We start from the raw sequence: 22,055 nt of genomic DNA on the forward strand, positions 1-22,055 counted from the left end.
TTAAATGTATTATTAGCCCCTCCCCCCTGCGTGCAGAGCGGCGTTCGCTCAGTCTGGCTCACACACTGCGAATCTGCTGCGGTGCGGTGGCCCTGCAACACGACTGGAGAGACTGAGCTGCCCCAGAGCCTCTGAAGGTGAAGTGAGTTTCCCCAGGTGTAGTTTAAACACACGTTTAACTTAAAGTTACATTTGTAATGAATGTATTGTTTGCTAAAGAGATTCAGCATCAGCAAAAACAGCGAGTCTATTACGTTAGCCAAAATCAGCGGTCAAATCGCTCCCTCGTGATTTGTAAGAGCACTCTTCCCTTTGATTAGCCTAATTTTGATTTTAGTGAAGACAAGAACAGCTTAATAAAAAATATAAAATATAAATAAAAGCAATGGATATATAATTTGAATATTTGTTTAATTGTATACTTTTTTTGTTTGACCGTGTGTTTGTACTTTGTTTTTGGTGTCCTATGTCTTCTGAATATAAAACACAAAAGCCTGCACCCTTCTGCATAACATACATGTTCTATTTGTTTTGTTAAAGTGCTTTTTCTTTTGCTATAGATATTTATTTTACATTTTACAAAATATAAAGCAATATTAATTGTGTTCTAAATAATTTTTTCCCCTTTTTTTTTTATTTAACAAAAAGAACCGATAATAATACCGTTAAAGTATCGGATCGATAAGGAGTATTGGTAAGAGTAGTAATACCGTCTAGTAATATACGTCTGCCATATGTTGCCACCCCGCAAAAATTCCTGCCCCCCTCTCGCCACCCCATAAATATTTTTCTAGATCCGCCCCTGCTCAAGACGGTGAGGTCTTGATTGTGGCATTTATTTGAGGTTTAGAATCCAGTATTCCTGTAATTATTTCGTCTTTTATGAGTTTAATAAAGAGCTCTGTCTCGTATTCTGTCCAAACACACGCGTCGTCTACATCAGGTGACTGTAAATGCGCAAAAACTGTTTCCATTGCAGTTTTGCGAAATATTTCTTTTTCGAATTGCCTGAAAAACCCCCTCATGCGAGCGTAAAAACTTTTTTGCGATAAATGCGAGTTTTTGCGAAAATTACGTGTTTCCATTGGGCGTATTTTCAATTCGCAATTTCAATTTGCGCAATTTGAAGAGTAATGGAAACGCGGCTATTGACTGTGTTGACTCTGTTGCTGTTGTTGTGAGACTTTTGTCTCCAGTCTTTAGAAGATGTTTTCTGTTTCTCCTGTATGTTTACCCATCTGCAGTTTGTATGATCATGTGTTTTTATGATTCCTGCAGGTTTCCAGACATCTCCTCGTTGCACTCTCACTCTTTCTCCTATGTGGACATCTGGAAGCAGTCTCGTTTGCCTGTCAAAGTAGGCTTTTTGCTTGTCTTGTCTTAGTTTCAGGCTGTCTTGGATCTGTATGTTGCTCTCGGGTGACAACAAGGTGACTGAGGTGGACTTTGGATTTCAACCGTCGTCCCATTAGTAACTGCAGGGCTCTCAAGTTTTACCAAAAGCTTGGAGTGAGATCACATGCGGTTAGGGGAGGAGCCCTAATGGAGCCCCGCCCCCATATGTCCCCGCCCCCCAATTTTACCCATTGTTCATAATTAACCAGCCCAAATTGAAATTATAACAATTGGTAAATCTGATAAATGACAGAACAATTCATCACATCAAATATACTCTTTAATGTTATATTTCAAAATTACAAATAAGTTATACAAAAATATAACAAATTGCTCCAAACAGTTTGGAAAAACAAATCTTTTTGCATTTTGAATGTGTCTAGTCGAAATGGTATAATTATTTATTGTGTGGTTCATGGGAGATTGTGAACAAATGACATATTAGAGTATTATTAAGGTGTGTGTCTGTGTGTGTGTGTGTGTGTGTGTGTGTGTACACAAGAGTACACACTCCAGCTTATGAAATGTGTTTTGTGTTTGAAAAATACAAATGCAATGGCAATGATTAATGTATGTTTTGACAGGATATAAAATATTACCCAGAGCACTCTGCTTTAATACATGTAGCCTTAATGTAACTAGAAAGACTATTAATACAGTATAATATATCATTTAAAAAAAAAAAAAATAAGCAAATTTAAATGTATTTAAAATAAAATGAAGAAATACATCTTCATTCCTTCCCATACCCACTAACATTTCCCTTAGTTTCAGATAACGTAAGCTAGCCAAACTAAGCCAAAGCTTCTGGCCTGGTTGCAGAGTAGTTGTAGAGTTTTTGACTGCATCAATAATAATGTAAACGATGGGCTATATATTAAATGTTTTAGCCTAAAAATGTTAGACGAGCTTTCTTCCAACTTACCTTCTCCATCACGACGTGTGTTCGCGCGATGTTGTTGGTTACCTAGTAACGAACGTACGGTGGCCGAGAATGTTCCGTCAACTTCCGTGTGTTCGCGCATCTATGTTGCCTAGTAACGAACGCAATCTGGCCGAGATACGTGCTGGCGGCAGGAAACTTCACTTTGTGTGCCTGCGCCTCGTATACAACGTTATATATAAAGCTCGCAGGCCAACTTGGTTGGCATAGCCTTTTCAGCGTGAGAAAGACACGGTGTGGCGTGTGAGCGTGTGAACTGGTTGAATTGCGTGTGTCTCACTCCCAATGCGTGAGACTTGAGAGCCCTGGTAACTTACACTTTTATTTTATGTCACTAAGTCAACGCGTCTGATAGTAGGCAATATCAGACACGCAAAATGTTGCACATAACATGATCGAGCTAGAAAAAACGTTCTGATGTTTTCTTAGACAAGCAAAGGTAAACCATCATTCTACCAGATGAACTTATAGACCTTGCTAATATAACTTTAGACAAATATTAGCCTCCGATATATATATATATATATATTTTATGCTCATGCCCATTCTCCCAAAAACAAACAAACAAACAAACACGAAAGCAGTAGTTCGCCTCGTTCATATCGTCCGTTCCCGGTAAAAATACTAGTATGCATGACAACACAATAAATAAAAAAATCGCCATCAGTTGGAAAGAAAGTATTGCTTTACTTGCCTTGGTAGACATAACTGGTTTTGAAAAATAGCCGGTTCCTCTGCTCAGCTAGGTTGACAGCTGATCAGCTGGGTTGCTCGTGGCGAGGGGGGAGGGACAACAGTTCGTTTTTACGACAGAGTGTTTGAAAGCATTAATACTACCAGACACTAGGGGGAGCTCGTAGAGAAAAAAACACTCAGACTTGCATAATGCCCCTTTAAAATAATTGGTTCTCAATTTATTATACTTTAAATTATCATTTATTTCTGTGATGCAAAGCTGAATTTTCAGGATCATTACTCCAGTCTTCAGTGTCACATGTGACATCCAGTCAATCACATGATCCTTTAGAAATCATTCTAATGTTCTGATTTATTATGAGCGTTGGAAGCAGTTCTGCTGCTTAATATAATTGATGAATAAAATGTTAAAAAGAACTGCATTTATTAAAAATAAATAAAAAATATTTTTAAATTATATAAATCATCTTTACAATCACTTTTTATCAATTTAACACATCCTTGCTGAATAAAAGTATTGATTTATTTCAAAAAAAGAAAGAACAAAATTACTGACCCCAAATTACTGACCAGTAAGAGTATATTGTTGTTACAAAAGATTTATATTTTTAAAACATTTTCTTCCTTTTTTTTTTCTTTTCTTTTTTTTACTTTTTATTCATCAAAGTATCCTAAAAAGTATCACAGGTTATGAAAAAATATGAAGCAGCAGAACTGTTTCCAACTTTGATAATGAATCATCATATTAGAATGATATCTGAAGGATCATGTGATAGACTGGAGTAATGATCCTGAAAATTCAGCTTTGCATCACAGAAATAAATGATCATTTAAAGTCTAATAAATTGAAAACCAATTTTTTTAAATTGTAATAATATATCACAATATTATTTTTTTTTCTGTATTTTTGATCAAATAAATGCAGGCTTGATGAGCAGAAGAAATTTCTTTCAAAAACATAGTAATGTTTCCAAACTTTTGGCCTGTACCATGTGTGTGTTTGGCCATGTGTGTGTGTGTATGTATATGTGTATATATATATATATGCTAAATAATCATGAACACAATGACGGGGTGAAATGGGCTGTGATGCATGGGGCACCAGGTAAAATCTTGCCTAGGGCAGCAAATTGGTCAGGGCCGGCCCTGCGCGTCAGCCGCTTTCATTCATAAAAAAAACTCCTGTGCTGTCGCCATGACAGCGATTTACAAAACAACGTCCCTCAGGTCTTTAGCTCAAAAATGTGCAGATTTGGAGAAATATTGATATATTCTCATAGGTTTACATCATATTTCTATAGACAGGAATAATATTTATTGAATTTATACCCAAATGCATCGATGTAATCATTATGAGCGTTTGATACTGTGATGTACTGTGTTTTCAATTCATACCAGCAGCCTGAGGGCGCTCTATGCACAATACTAGTCCATATATGGAACATGAAGAAGAGCCATAATCATGTGACATTCCAGGAAGTCTCGAACACACACAAAGCTAACAGAGATCATTGTAACATGCAGATAAAGACGTTTTGAAGACAATAGGCCTATGTCACACTTCCTGCTTCCGGAACAGCGGAGTAGGAATTCAGAACTTCCGGTCAACAGTATTTCTCGATAAGGATTTAGATTATCAGCCATAATATCTAAACCATCCGAGGTAGACTGACCACGAGCTATGAGGTTGTGAAACGAAGGTTTTTGCTCCTGTAGAAGCTATAAGTTCGTATGAAATCAACCTTGTTTTAAGAAAAACATGTTTTATCCGCGATCTTATGGAACAAAACTACACTACCCACAATCCTAGGCGTAGCAGCAACGTCTGCAGATTGGTCCAACTCGCTGTTACCATAGAAACGTTTACCTTACTGGCGAATGGCTAGAGCTATAACAACAATGGCAGGCTACACACGCAGCAGTTTTCATTTACCATCCGAACCACATCGTCATATGTGACTTCAGGCTGGTTGCGGAGAGATTTGGTCTAGCGGTATCTATCGGATTCTGCCATTGTAGAAAGCTAACTGGAAGAGCCGTATCCCTACTAAAAGACTTACTTCCGGTCTTCAATTTTTTCGTGACATAGGCCTATAAACATGATTGCAATGATATTTGATTTGCCTGTGTTCTTCAAGCCATGCCAGGTATTTTTTATAATAATAGATTATATTTATAATGTAATGCTAATCGATGTAGACATTATCATCGTGCAGAACTATAAAATAATATATTTTCTGTCTGATTTTTTATCTGAAGCCAAATTAGATCATAGAAGATTATTTAAAACACTCGACTTGCGTTATAAAGTAAGTTTGGAGCACAAACAGGGTTTTAATCTCATAAATTGGCGTGTGTTGATGGTGTGCTAAGCTAACATGCTAGCTAGCCCTAGGTGCACCTGCCACTAGCAGTTACTCTCTTATGATTTTTTTCTAAATAGGAATGCTTACTGAAATGTTTCTTTATTCAAGAAGGACATTTGATACAGTTTCAAATGTTAAGTGAGAACTTTGATAAAAGAAATTAGGATTGAAACCCTATGAATAGCCTGTGAATAGCCAGTTGTTAGTAACTATAATGCAGACAAAAGAAATGCATATTTAGAGCCATAACCAGGCTGGAGAGGTGTGAATGTGTGCATGGGGAGACTGAGACTGAATGGGGATCGTTTGCACCATAAAACAATAGAGACAAAAGACTGAATAAATGATGACTAAACATCAGTAGCATTTTAGAGTCTAATCAAAATAAAGTCATATGATATGATCTTGAAAAACATTTAACTAAATACAGAGTTTTAGACTTATCTTCAGATTTTAAATATAAAATGTTTAGACATGTGGATTTAGCTGCAGTGCATTTCTAGATTGATACAGTGCCAACTTCAATTTTATTTTCATAAGAATGTTTCATAAAAATAAGTTTCTAATAACTTTACAAAAACTTTGAAGCTATTTATAACAATTTTTTTCATTATGACAATAATTAATTATACATTTACAATAAACTGACAGGTGTCAGCTTTCAAATGAGATCATACTTGTGCTTTTAGTACAAAGGGTTCATGAACTGTATCTGTTTTAGTTTGGGTATGTCATTTCTGGGGATTTTTCAAAAGTGGGGTTGCAGCATAACAGGTTAAACATCATCAGCTCCTCCTTTAAAGGAGGAGCTGTAACTATATATAATGAAGAGGAGGACTGACAGAAACAGAAAATGGCTGATAAGTGTGATCTGTGTCTGCTGGGACTGATCATTCTCTCTTCACTTCTCACAGGTAAAGAAATCTGTATTTTCTCTAAAGAAATTTAGTGGAATTAGTCTGGAAAGAGTTCATTTGAACATGCTCAGTTTATTCTTGCACACATTCACGTTGTGACCTCAGAGCTGTGTATTGATACACACAGATCATACTGTATTATTCCTGATACTGGACATAGTGTCACTCAAACATCTGATGATGAAGAATTATCTTCATATTAAGAGTGTGTCAGTGATTTGAACAGCTCTCTGATAAAGACTAATAGTTTATTCTGGAGAGTGTGTTGTTTGCTTTAAGTCAGGAAAAATACTATGATTTAAAACTTCTGCTTTTATGCTGGTGTGTTTTATGTTTCATTTATTAATATATATCATAATGATCACTGAGATATACTGTGTTTCAGGAACCAGTGGAGATGTGCTCATCAGTTCTGGTGAAAATGTCTCTCTGTCCTGTAATACAACTCTTTCTGACTGCAAATCAACTACATGGATCTACTATAACAGACGTTCAGCAGAAATTGAGCTGATTACTAGAGGGATAAAGAATAAAGACACAGAGAGACATGAGAGACTGAGTCTGGAGTCTGACTGCTCTCTGAACATCAAGAACGTCACAGTAGAAGATTATGGAATATACAGATGCAGACAATATGTGAATGGAGAACAAGTAACTAATGCACGTGTTTCTCTGCATGTTCTTCATGGTAAGTTTATGATTATGTGGTCAATTTGAAAAGGGCAGATTCTCCCTTTAAACTCAGATGATGATTGAAGAGTCTGTGATTTGTGTCTTGTGTTCAGTTTCAGTGTCTCCATCATCATCATCATCATCTTCATCCTCACAGACTGAGATCAGTCCAGGCCGCTCTGTGACTCTTTCCTGTCAGTTGTATTCATATGCTGTATTCTCCTGTGATAATTGGGTCATTTATAAGGGAGTTGAGCTGTTGTGGGTGAATCAGGCTGGTGTTGATCTGAAGACAGACTCCAGATATCAGATATTATTATCATCATCAGATAAAGATCTCTGTATCCTCACTCTGACTACAACACTCCTGAATGAAGATGACAACAGAGAGTGGAGATGTCAGCTTACTAGCAGAAATCAACTGGAGACCTCAGTCAGATACACTGTCAAGTATTCAGGTGAGAAAACGTCTCAGGTTACGACTGTAACCTATGTTCCCTGAGAACAGGGAACGAGACACTACGTCAGAATGACGCTATGGGGAACGCCTCAGGCGTGACAGGTGTCTGAAATCACTATCAAATCACGGCAATCACATTGACCGGCGACAGCCCGTGAATCATTAACGTGAATGATTAACGTGCGACCTGCAAGTATAAAAGGGCGCCTTGCAAACTTGACAAACATCCTATCGTCTGAAGGGACTGTTGCAGGCAGGCCCCGAGGCATGGCAGGAAGACGTAGTGTCTCGTTCCCTGTTCTCAGGGAACATAGGTTACAGTCGTAACCTGAGACGTTCCCTTTCGAAAGGGAACTCTACACTACGTCAGAATGACGCTATGGGGAACGATATACCAACGCCACCATGCTAAGGGGAGTGCATGCCAAAGGCAGTGACAACTGTCAGAACCGGCAATTCAAATGAACGCTAGAACCACTCACCCCCAGGTCACACTGGGCTGTCAGTGACAGCACTCCCTACGGTCATAGCCCAAGCTATATGATACCACAGAAAACCTCCATAAACATAGTTTAGTGAAAGGTCTACCTGGGCCTGCTCAAGGGCCTAGGACCACAACTTCAACTTCTTAGAAGGGGTCCCTTCTAGGGAATGTGGCTAGGGAACCTGAAGGAACCCCAGCCAGTCACTATTCAGGGGAACGTGCCACCTGAAATGCCACCAGGCAGGCCTGACCTGGTGTCACTATATAAGACACTACAGTCTGGCCACTTCCTGTCTGTCCGAAGACAGAGCCTCTGGATACTTGCCTTCAGGAAGGCATCCAACCCGAGGGACTGCGAAGCAGGCAGTGAACCACTCGGACCGGATCTCAGAGACGGGATATCCTGGAGAGTATGACTCAGCATAGTGCTTTACAACCCTTGCCAGCGAGGGGAGTTTCTCTACTCGATCCACGGATCAACCCAGTGTTTGTGTTTCAAAACACTAAGGAGGCCTGTGAGGGCCTAAGGACTGATCTAACTGGGAGGCCTCATGAGAGGCCTACGACCGACTGATCAGACTCAGGAGACCACATACTCATACTGACCCTCAGTGAGGGGAGCATTAGATCTACCTGGTAGGCAACCAGGCTGTAGCAGGATAAAGAGGTTCCAGGAGGGAACCCGTAGCAGAGAATAAAACTTGAGTCGAGCCAGGGCGCAAGCTCACCTTCGGTAGCTGCCTGATAAGGTCTGCTAAACTGAAAGTAAGCGGCCACTAGCTTACAAAACCCAGCACCACAGTAAAACTACTCAGGGAGACCTGGAGAGGCCTACTACCTGACAACCACAGTATGTGGGAGCTCACCTTCAGAGAGGCCTGGTAAAGCCTACTATCTGATAACCACAAAACGTGGGAGCTCACTTTCAGGGAGGCCTAGCGAGGCCTACTACCTGAAACACCATGCTAAGTGGAAACACACAGTAAGTGGGAGCTAACCTTCCAAGGAGGCCTGGAGAGGCCTACTACCTGATAACCACAGTATGTGGGGGCTCAACTTCAGGGAGGCCCAGCGAGGCCTACCACCTGAAACACCATGCTAAGTGGAAACACACAGTAAGTGGGAGCTAACCTTCCAAGGAGGCCTGGAGAGGCCTACTACATGATAACCACAGTATGTGGGAGCTCAACTTCAGGGAGGCCTAGTGAGGCCTACTACCTGATAACCACAGCGCATGCGAGTTCACTTACAGAGAGGCCTGGAGAGGCCTACTACATGACAACCACAGTATGCGGGGGCTCAACTTCAGGGAGGCCTAGTGAGGCCTACTACCTGATCACCACCAAAAAACGTGGGAGCCCATCTTCAGGGAGGCCTGAAGAGGCCTACTTCCTGAAACAGTCTAATCAGCTGGATGTAACTGCTGCTGGGGACTCGCCTAACAGGGAGGCCCGGTAGAGCCTACTAACTGATAGCGAGTCTTTCTGCTACATTAATGAACACTGCTGGAACCATACTATAAAAAAACTTTACCTATAGTTTTGTCCTAGTGTATGCTTCACAATGTTGTGACCCACCTCCGAGGAGGCCTGTTAAGACCTACTACTCGGTAGTGAGCCTTCTGCCCGAACTACCAGGGCCAACCACCGAAGGTGAGCTGGCCTAGGAGCCCTATTTTAGGGGCTACCCGGTCAAGGAGGCCTGCTGGGGCCTACTACCTAACTGTGCAGCCTTCAAGGCAGAAAAACTGTTACTACAGCGCTTACAGCATCCTGGTACCTAATCACATTGCCAAAGGCAGTGTACTCAGCAAAAAGCAATATCCTCATAGCAGGGGAGTACAACATATGCCACTCTGCCTAGTGGAGGCCCCATTTTAAGGGCCTACCTACTAAATGCATGGGCATCAGCTCATGGCAATGCTCTGGCTTCAAGGGAGCGGAGTTCAAATACCGGAATGAAATGTAGTTAGAACTCCCTGCTCAACCGGAGCCATCATGGTGTGAGGTAGATAATACAGAGCTGAGAATGGATTACTCAAAACTACCCTGCGTTAGCGGGGGAGTAACACCATATGCCCCTGAAATGTTAGACAGGGAGCGGGCCTGCAAGTGGCTCCAAAGGGTAACAGGGATTTGTCCTGTGCCCAGCCTGGGGGAGCAGAGCTTGCTTGCAAGCCAACCAACTTTCACCCATCGTTCGAGCGGTTCAGCTCAACGGGCTGAGTGGAGCCAGCTCTAGAGGCCTAAAAACAAGTAGCTCTGTTCGGCAGGGTCTGGCAAACTATCACATCGCAGAGCGAAAGACAGCCTGACCCGCCTGAAGGATCATACCTCAACTACCACCCTGCATTACTCTATCACCCCTGAATGCAGTGAAAGGGGCGGGCCTTGGCCAACAACTCCCATTTAAGGGAGGAGGCTGAAATCTCGGGGAGGAAGCCTAACACATAATGAATGCGGCAGCTATACTTAGCAGAACGCCTCCAACATCCCAAACATAGCCTAGGCCAGCTACAGAGGCGGCCCTAACCCGGGCCGACCTATAAGCATAGATCTACCTGAGGGCTCGAAGGAGCCACAGCCTACTTGATTGAGAGGCTGTGAAACACTCAACCTACTGACACCTCTTTTGCAGAGCTCAGGGGAGCGAAGTACTCAGGATACCAAGGTCACAAACCAATAGGTAAGACCTAAGATCTATCTGAAGCACCAGCGTCAGTCTAAACCTAAAGCAAAAAAGCTTTTTTTTTTTTTTTTTAGGAAGACCAACTACTCTATCCCTAGGTGGCTAAAAGCCCTGAGGCTAAATAGAAATGAGTGGTGGCCCACCACGCATAAAAATGTCATGACAGGAAGGCCATCTCATACTCACACGGGAGCAAAATCTTTTTTTTTTTGAGCTTCTCCCTAAATCGTTCTAGCCACAAGCTGGGGGGGGGGGGGGGGGGCTTCAGGGCCCTGAAGTTCCAATATCTTACCTCTCATTGCTCCTCTAAGAATGACTCCCTAGGTCTATACAGGGAACAAGGTCTGTAGAGAAATACAAATCAGTGTTAGTATACACACAGAAATTATATTAAAAACCAACCAGTTCACCTGCGGCGTGCGGAGTGAAGACTCGCCAGAGAGTTCTTTATGAACCTGGGGTCCATCACTTTACATGCCTGAAAGAGGCGCTCTCACCAACCAAGCCGAGGCGGGCCATCAGAACCTTGTTCTCATCATAGACCCAGCCCCAGGCCTGGTGTAAGAAACGCCTGGGGAGTCGGGAAAAAGAGGAGAGGGCTGGGATAGTAACAGCCCTCCAGGAGATGATCCATCACTAACGCTGTGATCGTTTGTACTGGATCACCTCCCTCAGATCCTTCTTTTTCCTGCGGGAGTCACGCCTCCTCTGTGACCTGCTCCTACATGGAGGGGGTGCACGAGAGGCGACACTAGCTCTCTGACCCTGTCTACGGCCCTCGGGTCGTGAAGGGCCAGGCTCTCCCGCCTGTCTGGGCTCGGATCCGGATCTCAGCGGTATACAGGTCTTAAACGCCGCTGAGCGCGCCTTCGCCTCCCTGAATTTCCAACCACCGCCTCCACGGAGGTGCCAGAGGGCGAACCCTCAAATTTCCGAGGGCGAAACCGGTGCATCAAGGAGAAAGGCCTTCTTTTTCTCCCCGATGCCAGCCAGGTTCAACCACAGATGCCTCTCCGTGGCCACCATTGCCGCCATCGATCGACCGACCGCAGCGGCAGTTTGTTTAGTGGCACAGAGAGAAAGATCTGTGGTGCGGCGCAGCTCAGCCACCGCCTCAGGGGACAGCCCTGCCCCCTGGTCGAGATCCCCCAGCAGGTCGGCCTGGTACGCCTGCAACACCGCCATAGTGCACAGGGCAGCACCGGCCTGACCCGCTGCCGTGTATGCTCTGCCATTCAAACGCGCTGTGGTCTTGAGCGGTTTGGATGGCAGGGCTGGAGCACTCAGTGCCAACGCCCGCCCAGACACGAGATGGTTCGCAAACGTCTCGTCAATGGGCGGCATCGACACATACCCATACTCGCTGATCCCCTCAACATCAGCGAAACTAGCCCGCTGATGTCGGTGGATCCGAGCAGAGGTTCTTCCATGCCCTCTCGATCTCAGTATGGAGATCAGGAAGAAATGGAAGGCTCGCCTGAGCTGGTGGTCTATGGCCGGGGAGAAATCGATCGTCCAGCCTGCCACGAACAACTTCTCCCCTAACGCGCCGCCATGGCAGTTGCAACCTGTCAGTGGCGCATTCCATTACATCCAGCAGCTCAGCATACACGGGGCAGGGTGGCTGAGAGGGTTCAGGGTCCACCTGAATGACCTCCTCATCATACATCACCTGCCCGTCCTGAAGAGCATCTGTTGCAGGAACAGTAGGAGAAAAATCCTCTTCGTCATCCACCTGCAACTCACCCTCGTCATCCGCCGAATCATCTGAGAGGTTAACACCCCTCTCAAGACGATCGGTGAGATCCCTCTGGGAACCCCATGACGCGAGTCGCCGCTCTGCCTCAGCGCGAGCGGGACCTGAGCCACGAGGTACAGATGGTGAGCCCTCCTCACTCGAGAAGAGGGCTAGACGAGAGGCGGAGCCTCCCTCAAGAGCCGCCTGTGCATGCTCTTTGCCCAGACAGAGAACGCACAGTTCGTGTGAATCACCCGGCGTCAAATACCTTGGGCACGGATCCGCACACTTCCTGAAGCTTTCAGCCTTCTCCGTGCATTTCATTTTCTCTTTCTTTGCCGTTTTCTTTTCCAGCGATATCAAACAGACAGTCCCTGAAGACGAAAAAGATGTTTGTCATGATTGCAAGGCGCCCTTTTATACTTGCAGGTCGCACATTAATCATTCACGTTAATGATTCACGGGCTGTCGCCGGTCAATGTGATTGCCGTGATTTGATAGTGATTTCAGACACCTGTCACGCCTGAGGCGTTCCCCATAGCGTCATTCTGACGTAGTGTAGAGTTCCCTTTCGAAAGGGAACACTCTTTTCTGACAGATTTGTGAAAACTTCCACAGATTGGCTCTACTCTTTCTGATGGCTTCATACGTTTTGGAGTTGTGAAATATTAGTGGTCAAAGTCATAAACTGCATAACAATCCTTATAATTCCCAATATTGGCCTTCTACATGGGTCATACATGATATATTGCATAAATCAGACGAGTGTATTAAAGCCTAGTATGACCCATGTAGGAGGTCGGCTTTAGGAATTATAAGGCTTATGTCCTTCATTCAAGCTGATGGTTTATTTGCAGAAGCTCAACTGTGTTTCACTCTCATATAAACCAGGAATAAATTATACAGTAACACATTAATACAGTAATACAGTAATACAGTACAGTCTCTTCTCAACTACTGCCACTGTAAACTGTGATGATGGAACACAAACTGCATGTCATGATCGATATGAACATATGATGTTAAATAAATAATAAATAGATTTATTTTTGGTCAATGGCGATAGTCATTCTCCTCCTGACAGCTTGAGAGTGAAGTAAGAAGATAATAGATGACAGACTCGTGCACATATTCATCATTTCTGTGATGTGAAGCTCCAGTATTATGTGATGATGATGTTGTGTATATGTGGCATTATGTGTTGAACTGAACTAACAGACGTGATCCACAGATCCAGCTGATACAGCATCAGAAACTGAAGTCAGTGTGACTGCTGGATCATTATACAGAGGTACGACACGTTCATTTATACTGACAGCTTTATAACATTAAACTATCAGTCAGTCTGTAAATGCTTCATCAATAACTGTTGATAGTTGAATACCCTTGACTTCAGTCATGTACAGTTTCTCTTCTTCCTCTCATGTTTCCTGCAGTGATTGTGATTATTGTTGAGATCGCAGTGTTTGCTGCTCCTACTGTGATTCTTCTTCAGATCATCTGTGCAAGAAGAGCTGGTGAGTTTTGAGCCGCACACAATCTGATGATTCACACTCATCTGATCTGGAACAATCTGCAATCATGATAAAAACACATACGAGAGGTCAGTCAATGCTTTTATTTTGCAGGGAGGAAGGACTCGAAGCACCCAGAGGAAACAGAGATGCCGACAATATTAGAATAAAATACTGATGAGTTTAGAGCCAATCTGCAGCAATATTTACAAAACTTACAGAGGATTGTTCATTGTTTTATTTTCTCCTCAGAAAACAGAGAAAAAACTCTGAGCACTTATAGTGACATAATCATGTTTAGATTAAAGTCCCTGTAAAGTCAAAATTTTGTATGTGTTCTGAGTTTGTCTCACCACAGAAAAATTTATTATTAGCCACCCAGCCAAATTTGAATGATAAAAAAGCCGGCAAGTACATAAAATAAGCGATCAAAATCTTGAAAAAATGAGCAGTAGTCTCTGCTCTCAAACGCTGGGGGCGTGTCCGCTGGCTGCGCTGAAACCACGCCCACTCGCGGGAACGCTTGCTGCCGGCGTCGACTCGCCACACTCAACTGTCACCGATACAGCCGGAAAGGATGCTCCTAGCAGCTTATTTGTTTTACAAAGCCAAACATATTCGAGCCTGGACTACCTACTATAATTATAACATAAGCACACAAGGCAACTTACACTCATTGGTGGGCACGCACTACAGATGATGGCACCAGTTGTCGGCGCGACGGGAGGATGAAGGCCGAGGCGGGAGATAGTCGGTTCGGCCACATTCACCAGTAACAGCGGATTATCAGTGAATGAATCCCAGTTGTTTCCGACGAAAGTTTATAAAACTATCCCGTGTAAAATGATCACTACAGATCCTCAGCTCTCCATCAAGGTGGCTCTTCACAAAATTAATCCACCTCTTGTTGATATGATAGTTTTTCAGAAATTTAAATAAGGACACAGATCTGTTTTGTACGTGATCGCATCCAGGTAATACGCATTTCCGTGACGAAGGCATAGCTAGCTAGCAAACTGTAGGATGTAGTAGTAACTCGCGATTGAGTTGCAAACTGATGCGAATGGGCTCCAGTGCGTCATCAAGTAGGGGCGTGTCCAGGAGCTCAGGGGCTCCAGTGCGTCATCAAGTAGGGGCGTGTCCAGGAGCTCAGGGTCTCCAGTGCGTCATCAAGTAGGGGCGTGTCCAGGAGCTCAGCGGCTCCAGTGCGTCATCAAGTAGGGGCGTGTCCAGGAGCTCAGGGGCTCCAGTGCTTCATCAAGTAGGGGCGTGTCCAGGAGCTCAGCGGCTCCAGTGCGTCATCAAGTAGGGGCGTGTCCAGGAGCTCAGGGGCTCCAGTGCGTCATCAAGTAGGGGCGTGTCCAGGAGCTCAGGGGCTCCAGTGCGTCATCAAGTAGGGGTGTGTCCAGGAGCTCAGGGGCTCCAGTGCGGCATCGAGCCCACGTTTTAGCCTCGCCCAAAAAATCCGGAACACAGCAACGGTGAAAAACTGTTAACGGTCTAACTCCACAATTCAGTACTTCACAGTTCACAGTCTTTGTAATATAATTTAGCAATACATTTCTAACATTTATAATGTGTTTAGATTTTTTTTTTAGAATTGCCTTTACAGGGACTTTAAGATGGGTTTTTTTTACATATAAAAAGCCAGATTTATTTTCATTTATATGGATTTTATGGATATATTTGCCTACAGTGTTGAAAGTCATTGTCTTGCGCTTCATATGTAAACTGCTTTAAATATAATATTAATACAGTAATGGACAGACTCAGACTGTATAATCTCTCTCTGTTCTGTGTGATGGAGCTGATTTGAGGATTCTTGGATCTTGTCTGTTCATTCCTGTTTTTAGCATCTTTTTTCATTTTGAATGATTGCTGTAATTTTCTTAATAAAACCTCTGCAGTTGTGTTTAATAAGTCTCCTTTCCTGAGATGTTTGTTCCGCTTCATGAGCTCGTAATGTATCGTAATATAGAATAGTAAGTGTGAGTATTAATGGGTCGAGTGTTGATGAAATATATGCGTTTCTTGAAGATGGCTAAAGCCTCATCAGCTCAGGTTGAGTTCGACAGGTCGTTCCTCCAGCAGGAACAGTCCAGGTGAAGGTCTGGGAAAGTGATTCTGTGTCTCTTTGAGATGATGCACCACAAGACACCGTTCACCTGCAGAACACAAGCTTCTGGAGACACATCGGTCTGGAGTAGTGAGTTTAGGTGTAGAGGAGCAGAGCCAGTGGTTGTTCTGTAGTCAAGTCATTGAGAGCATTACAATAGTCCAGGAAACTGCTAAAATAAAGAAGGGAGACTAACAGCAGAAATACTCTCATGTGCAAAATATATCCTTCAGAGCTAATATCCATCGTTCAGAGCAGATGTGTCTTCTCAGACATGTTTCACACACACGTTACTCAACCTTCACTGTGGGATTGTGTAACTAAACAGTAACTCTAGCAGGGTTTCAACACTCAGTTGTTCAGATGAGAGCAAGTTACACAACCACAGGAGGGGCTGATGAAATCTCTAACTAGATACAACAAACTGCGTTGGTGCTTCGAAGCTTTTGACACAGTGCTTAACTTCGCCATTTGATGGTCAATAATAATTCCTACACCAACTGTGTCATTCAAATGTTTTGTTCAATGGGATGTCATTGTAAGGTTTATTTGTATATTTAATAAGCATATTTGTCATTAGCAAGAAGGCAGGCCAAATTTCAGTGTATTGCACAATACAAGGACAATAAAGACTTTCTGTTCATCATTGTTACTCACCTTCTAAATACAATGTTTAATACGCCAATAAATTGGGCCTATGTGATTTTTCATTTCACTTAATTTTTGGGCCTGCCAGTATTTGAGAGGGTCTTTGCTTCGAGGGAGGTATGTATCATTGATGTATCTCTTGACCTCTATGGTGGCGTCAGCATTATAGCTTTGATGCATTATAGCTCATATGCAGCAAACCCAGTCGGCAGCTGCCATCAGACCCAAGAGTCTTTGAAGCGTTTTCAGGGCGACCGCTCTGCCCTTCACAAAAGAGGCCAGTGTATCGTTAATGGACTGGATACTCTGTTCTGATGAGCTCGAGAGTCCAAAATCATACCCAGGAAATCTATCTGGAAACTATCTATATACGAAAATCTGGAATTTCATTTGAAATGTGGTGTGCTTTTTATTTTGATCTATTCTTATTTTCAACCACTCTTAGTTTCAAGTATTTACTTTTTTATCTAGCCTTTGTTGAGAACTGCATTATTATTATTTTTGTCTTGAACAATGATTCAATTAAAATTGATTGTGAATACAAAACCAAATGAGTGAAAAATGTGTTACTGTCTGACACATTCTGAGTGCAGTGTGAATAACTAAATCCTCTGCTGAATGCATATTTCCAAACAATTACATTATATAATGTTCAAAATACATTATATGGATTATGTTTTAAAACCAATACCATCATTATTCCATGGTATAATAAAAAAATAATGCATTCATATCTGAAAACTACATGTCTTATTGTACAGTGCCAAGATAGTATTTATATTCCAGTAATGAACAATGCGACTAACACTTTTTGCTGTCTTACAGTGGGACTGTCTTACTGTGTGTGTGTGTGTGTGTGTGTGTGTGTGTGTGTGTGTGTGTGTGTGTGTAAAGTTGATGCCTTGTATGACAGTTACAGAGACTGATTGAAATGTTGTGTTTCAGTGTTAAGACATATATCAGTTCTGCTTTATTCTTGTGTTGTGTTTCTGTTACTGCTTTGTACAGCACATTGTCTTTCTGTTTTCTGTGTTTGATGACTGGACTCATAAAATGTTTTGAAATATGAAAAAAAAAAAAAAATATATATATATATATGCATTGTAACTAAATGCATTTAATGATATGTTTACTGCTGAGAAATACAGATGAAGCCACTTGATAATTGGGAAATGTAGTCAAGAATTTCACTCCGTTATGAAATCACCCATCCATTGCAAAACTTCTGTTATTGCTCTGAGAGATCTCATCATCGCTATGGAAAACCCTGTCTTTGCTACACATTTAAAAACAATAAATTGCAGAATTTAGCAAATTAATCATGATTCCTTCCCATGGAGTCCCACCCTTTGCACACACACTGGTATTCCTATCACTATAGGGACTCTCCATAGACGTAATTAGGACAGTAGTCGATCTCCGAATGCGAATGAACTGACTCTGAATTTTAGTATTGTTTCTTATATGAGGATCCTTATTCAAATACAAGGTCAATATTGATTTTCACTAACAACAAAAATTTATTTTGAACTAAGCTTTAGGAGCTTTCCATCTTTACTCTCCTCCCTGTTATGGAGATCGACTATTTTTGACTGACAAAATGCCGGCGGACGGAAACACAGTGAGTTGTTCAAAACCTTTCTTTTTAGTAAACTCTGTGTACACACAAGAGCAGAATGAGAGGTGGCAACTTCCCATGGTACATGTAAAAAAAAAAGTTATACTGCTAATGAGGGACATATGATTATTTTAATGAACTGAACAGTAAATTCTGAACTATCAGCCATTTCAACTGAAAGATGAAGGCTATAATACTAACGTTGGATTAGAAATCTTTAAAGTATAATCGTTTTCTCTGTTTTTAGCATTGTGTGTGAAAGTATGTTTGTTAGTGTATGTGTGTGTGTATGTGTGTGTGTGTGTGTGTGTGTGTGTGTGTGTGTGTGTGTGTGTGTGTGTGTGTGTGTGTGTGAGAGAGAGAGAGAGAGAGTACGTTTGAGTGTGTATGCATTAGGGCTGCACGATTCTTGCTAAAATGTGAATTACGATTTTTCGCCATGGGAATTGAGATCACGATTCTCTTACACGATTCTCATTTTTTCAACCAAAATTTATTGCAATCAAGTACAAAAAAACAACATCAAAAAAACAAAGGACATTCAGTATAATAAAGTGCAGGAGTAACAAAAAAATGTCTCTTTTCTTTATTTTAGACCCCTTAAAGTGAATAATTTTAAAGCTTTATGTTGTTAAACATACATCTACTGTGTTTACGGGAATACTCGACTTGGCATTTTGAAATATCTCTGTTTATTTGGCCGTTTAGGTGTGCAACTGGAGACAACAGCTGTGTCCCAATGTGAAGGCTGCATCCTTCGAAGGCCGCGGACTTCAAATGATGCAGCCTATGCGTCCTCCGAAGGACGCACCATGTAGCCTCCGTAGGATTTCCTAATTGCGCAGCCAGGTGTTCCCGATTACCGCTCCAGGCGCCAAGCAACGGTGCGAGAGTATGCTGCCATCCTGATAATTCATTTGATATAATTGAGTAAACAGCTATGGAGCCAGAATTGGCTATTGTCATTTTTATGTTTTATATTTTACTGGAGGACATGGTATTAAGGATGTTTCAGGTCATGTACTTTCGGCTTAGCCGAAGATTCAAATGTTCATTTATATCTTACCTTGATGCGATTTTGTAGGCTAGTGTATTCTTTTTATTATGCACATAAATGGACCATGGTAAATATATTTACACAGGTTTTCAACCGTATTTGAATATAAAACCCAGTTGAATATAAAAAGTCCAGTGCGAATGTTACTCCCGCTCGTCATCGCCAGCTGTCAGTCACTGTTGCTAGGCGACAAGAACAGTCCTCCGTAGGCTAGACCGGTCCGAGCGCTTCAGATGCGCCCTTTGAAATGGGACGGAGCTGTAGTTAGCAACAATTTGTTAATATTGTGACAATAGGCCTACATTTTGTTACTTTAATTTTCAAAATAACCAGTGGTGGTATGTAAGGAACTACATACTTCGTTAATACTCGAAGTAATTTTCCCACACAGGACAGCAACACTACAAAATTATTCTTTTACAATATGATGCATTGTTTTACATTAAACTACACAAAAGTATATAGTTTAAATTTATCAACCTTGAAAATATTCAAAAGTAAAATGCAACATATGCAGTAATATAAATGTAAAACATCATAAAAACCCTGACAAGTTTTTTTTTTTCCTGCAGAATTCCTTTACTTTTACTCTTGATACCTTAAGTACATTAGAGTATGCAAGATAATTTTGCTTAACTAAGGTTTGAAATATGACTAGTAGTTTTTCCCCAATGCGGTATTAGTGGTTATTAAAAGTACTTTAGTGTAATAAAGTATCTCAATATTTATTCCATGAGTCAGCCCTGCAAACCTACTGGTAGACAACTCAGTGGATAGTGAAAATATCTAATATAGTGATGTCCCACCAGCAGAGGCCTTACCAGGGTCTCTATTGTGGAGCCCATCCCGGTCCAGCAGCACACCAGGGTCTCCCTGCTCAATCATTCATCATTTCTCAATCATTCTTTCAAAAAGAGAAAACAGCCTGTCCATCCTCTCCTGTGCTCTCCTCGCCTCTGCAGTCCCATGTCTTCTCTAATCAAGTCCAAAAACTCATCCTCTCTGTCTGCTGCTGCTGCCCCTGGCTCCTCCTCTTCTTGGTCACACACTGCTGAAATCGGCCCTGGTCTGTCCTCAGGGATTGAAGCAATGAGGACAGGGTGGTGGTGCAATGCCTCTGCCCCAACATCTCATCCATGAGGACAAACCAGGGCCAAGTTCAGCAGTGGGTTTCCCACTCACTCCCTCTCCTGTCCCAGGACACTTGCAATCCTAGGGCAGAGCAAATTAACCATGGCTTGTTAACAACAACAGCACAATACATTTCAGCAAAGATGTGTGTATTAATTTTCTTAAAATATGTATATTATTTTGTGCCTGTATGGGAGTTACGTTCCCCAGACCCATTTTTCCTGAATTGTTCTAAAAAAGCAGAAAAGGGTACTTAACACAGGGGTGCAATCTTAAGTGCATTGTTAACACTGCAAAATATGACACATCAAGACATGCAAAATATACTTAATATTTCTGTATACTCAAATTTGGTTTAAAACACATAGCTTGCATGATAGCACTACAAAAACACATAAAAGTGAAACCCCATTGCCTTATCTACTGCTTTTCTTATTGTTTTAGGCTTTATAGGGTGAGTGATACAGTATTTCTTATAATACACAAGTGAGATAGACTAGAGCAAATATTACAAATAGGTCGTTAAACTAATAACGTTATTACCACAAGTTTTGCCTAAAACTACCTGACAAATGAAGCCACGCAATGGTGACGAAGGAGTTAAGATGAAGTTTATAATAAATTAGCTATTTGTGTAAATGAAAACATAATACTTACATTTAAATGTGAATTTGCTGTCCACCACCGATCACTAGTCTCGACCGCCTTTAAAAATAAATAAATAAATAAATGCTTTCGCCAACGGCGCGCACTGACTTATGGGGTAGGATAGGGTAGGATAGGCCGCTACGTGTCCATTTATGTATCCTTTCTTTCATGGGGAAACGAAGGGCACATTTGGCATCGCTTTTGAATCAGGGTAGCCTTCGTCACGCCGCTGTGACGCAATCGGCCTTCTAATACGGCCTTTGGAGGATGCAGCCTTCACATTGGGACACAGCTAATGACTGCTTGTCCGTGTTTCACTCGGAGCGCGCGCACAGCATCCTGTCAGTATAATTCAGTTCTCTTTCGCGACTTATCACGCTTTTAATATTTCTTTTCAATATACAGCACATTCTGCTCTTTTTTTCTCTTTCATTCATGATTTGTTATTAATAACTTTAAACAGAATCATCAACTAAATCTGCGTGGATTATCAAAAATACGACACATTTATGGGACAGAAAATTGTCTCTGCGGCAAATGTGAAAGTAAAAGCACAGCAAAGCACCCGTTTCAATAAAAGGATATATTAAAGTTTATATAGCCTACTTTTACATTTTCGCTGCTGTTCTATTGGCTTGAATCCCAGTGCAGGAGCTGTAGGTTACAATTTACCACAGAAACGCAAGTGGTTGATTGCTGTGGTGACTCGTGACACTCGCGAACAGCACTGAACACGCACTTTTGCCGGTACAACTTGAATATTATTATTAATATCATAAACTTTTCATTAACTTAGGTAGAACAACAAGGGAATTGTAATTGGCTGCTTTTTCTGCAGAGAGCCGATCTCTGTTGATGTTCCTCAGCCATCACAACAATATTTTGTTATTGTGTGAGTGTGACCAATAACGCGTGAACGCAGCGTGATCTGAATGAAGGGAAATACACGGAAGTGAATCGCCAT

General features: G+C 41.9%; 1 protein-coding gene across 1 annotated transcript; it reads left to right on the forward strand.

Moving 5' to 3' along the window:
• Positions 1–6,252: 6,252 nt before the first annotated feature.
• LOC308687736 (uncharacterized protein) lies at positions 6,253–15,788 on the forward strand. The gene is made up of 6 exons (XM_081360452.1): positions 6,253–6,314; positions 6,703–7,005; positions 7,103–7,447; positions 13,591–13,650; positions 13,796–13,876; positions 13,988–15,788. The coding sequence occupies exons 1-6, from the start codon at positions 6,254–6,256 to the stop codon at positions 14,041–14,043; spliced, it is 906 nt and encodes a 301-aa protein (XP_081216578.1). The 5' UTR covers position 6,253; the 3' UTR covers positions 14,044–15,788.
• The last annotated feature ends 6,267 nt before the right edge of the window (positions 15,789–22,055 follow it).

The sequence above is a fragment of the Scardinius erythrophthalmus genome (assembly GCF_964197995.2).
Source record: "Scardinius erythrophthalmus genome assembly, chromosome: 1".
Lineage (NCBI taxonomy): Eukaryota > Metazoa > Chordata > Actinopteri > Cypriniformes > Leuciscidae > Scardinius > Scardinius erythrophthalmus.

Coding starts and splice junctions, on each gene's coding strand:
- LOC308687736 (XM_081360452.1), top strand. CDS start 6,254: ATGGCTGATAAGTGTGATCTGTGTCTGCTGGGACTGATCATTCTCTCT. Junction 6,315..6,702: donor TCTCTCTTCACTTCTCACAG/GTAAAGAAATCT, acceptor ACTGTGTTTCAG/GAACCAGTGGAGATGTGCTC. Junction 7,006..7,102: donor TTCTCTGCATGTTCTTCATG/GTAAGTTTATGA, acceptor TCTTGTGTTCAG/TTTCAGTGTCTCCATCATCA.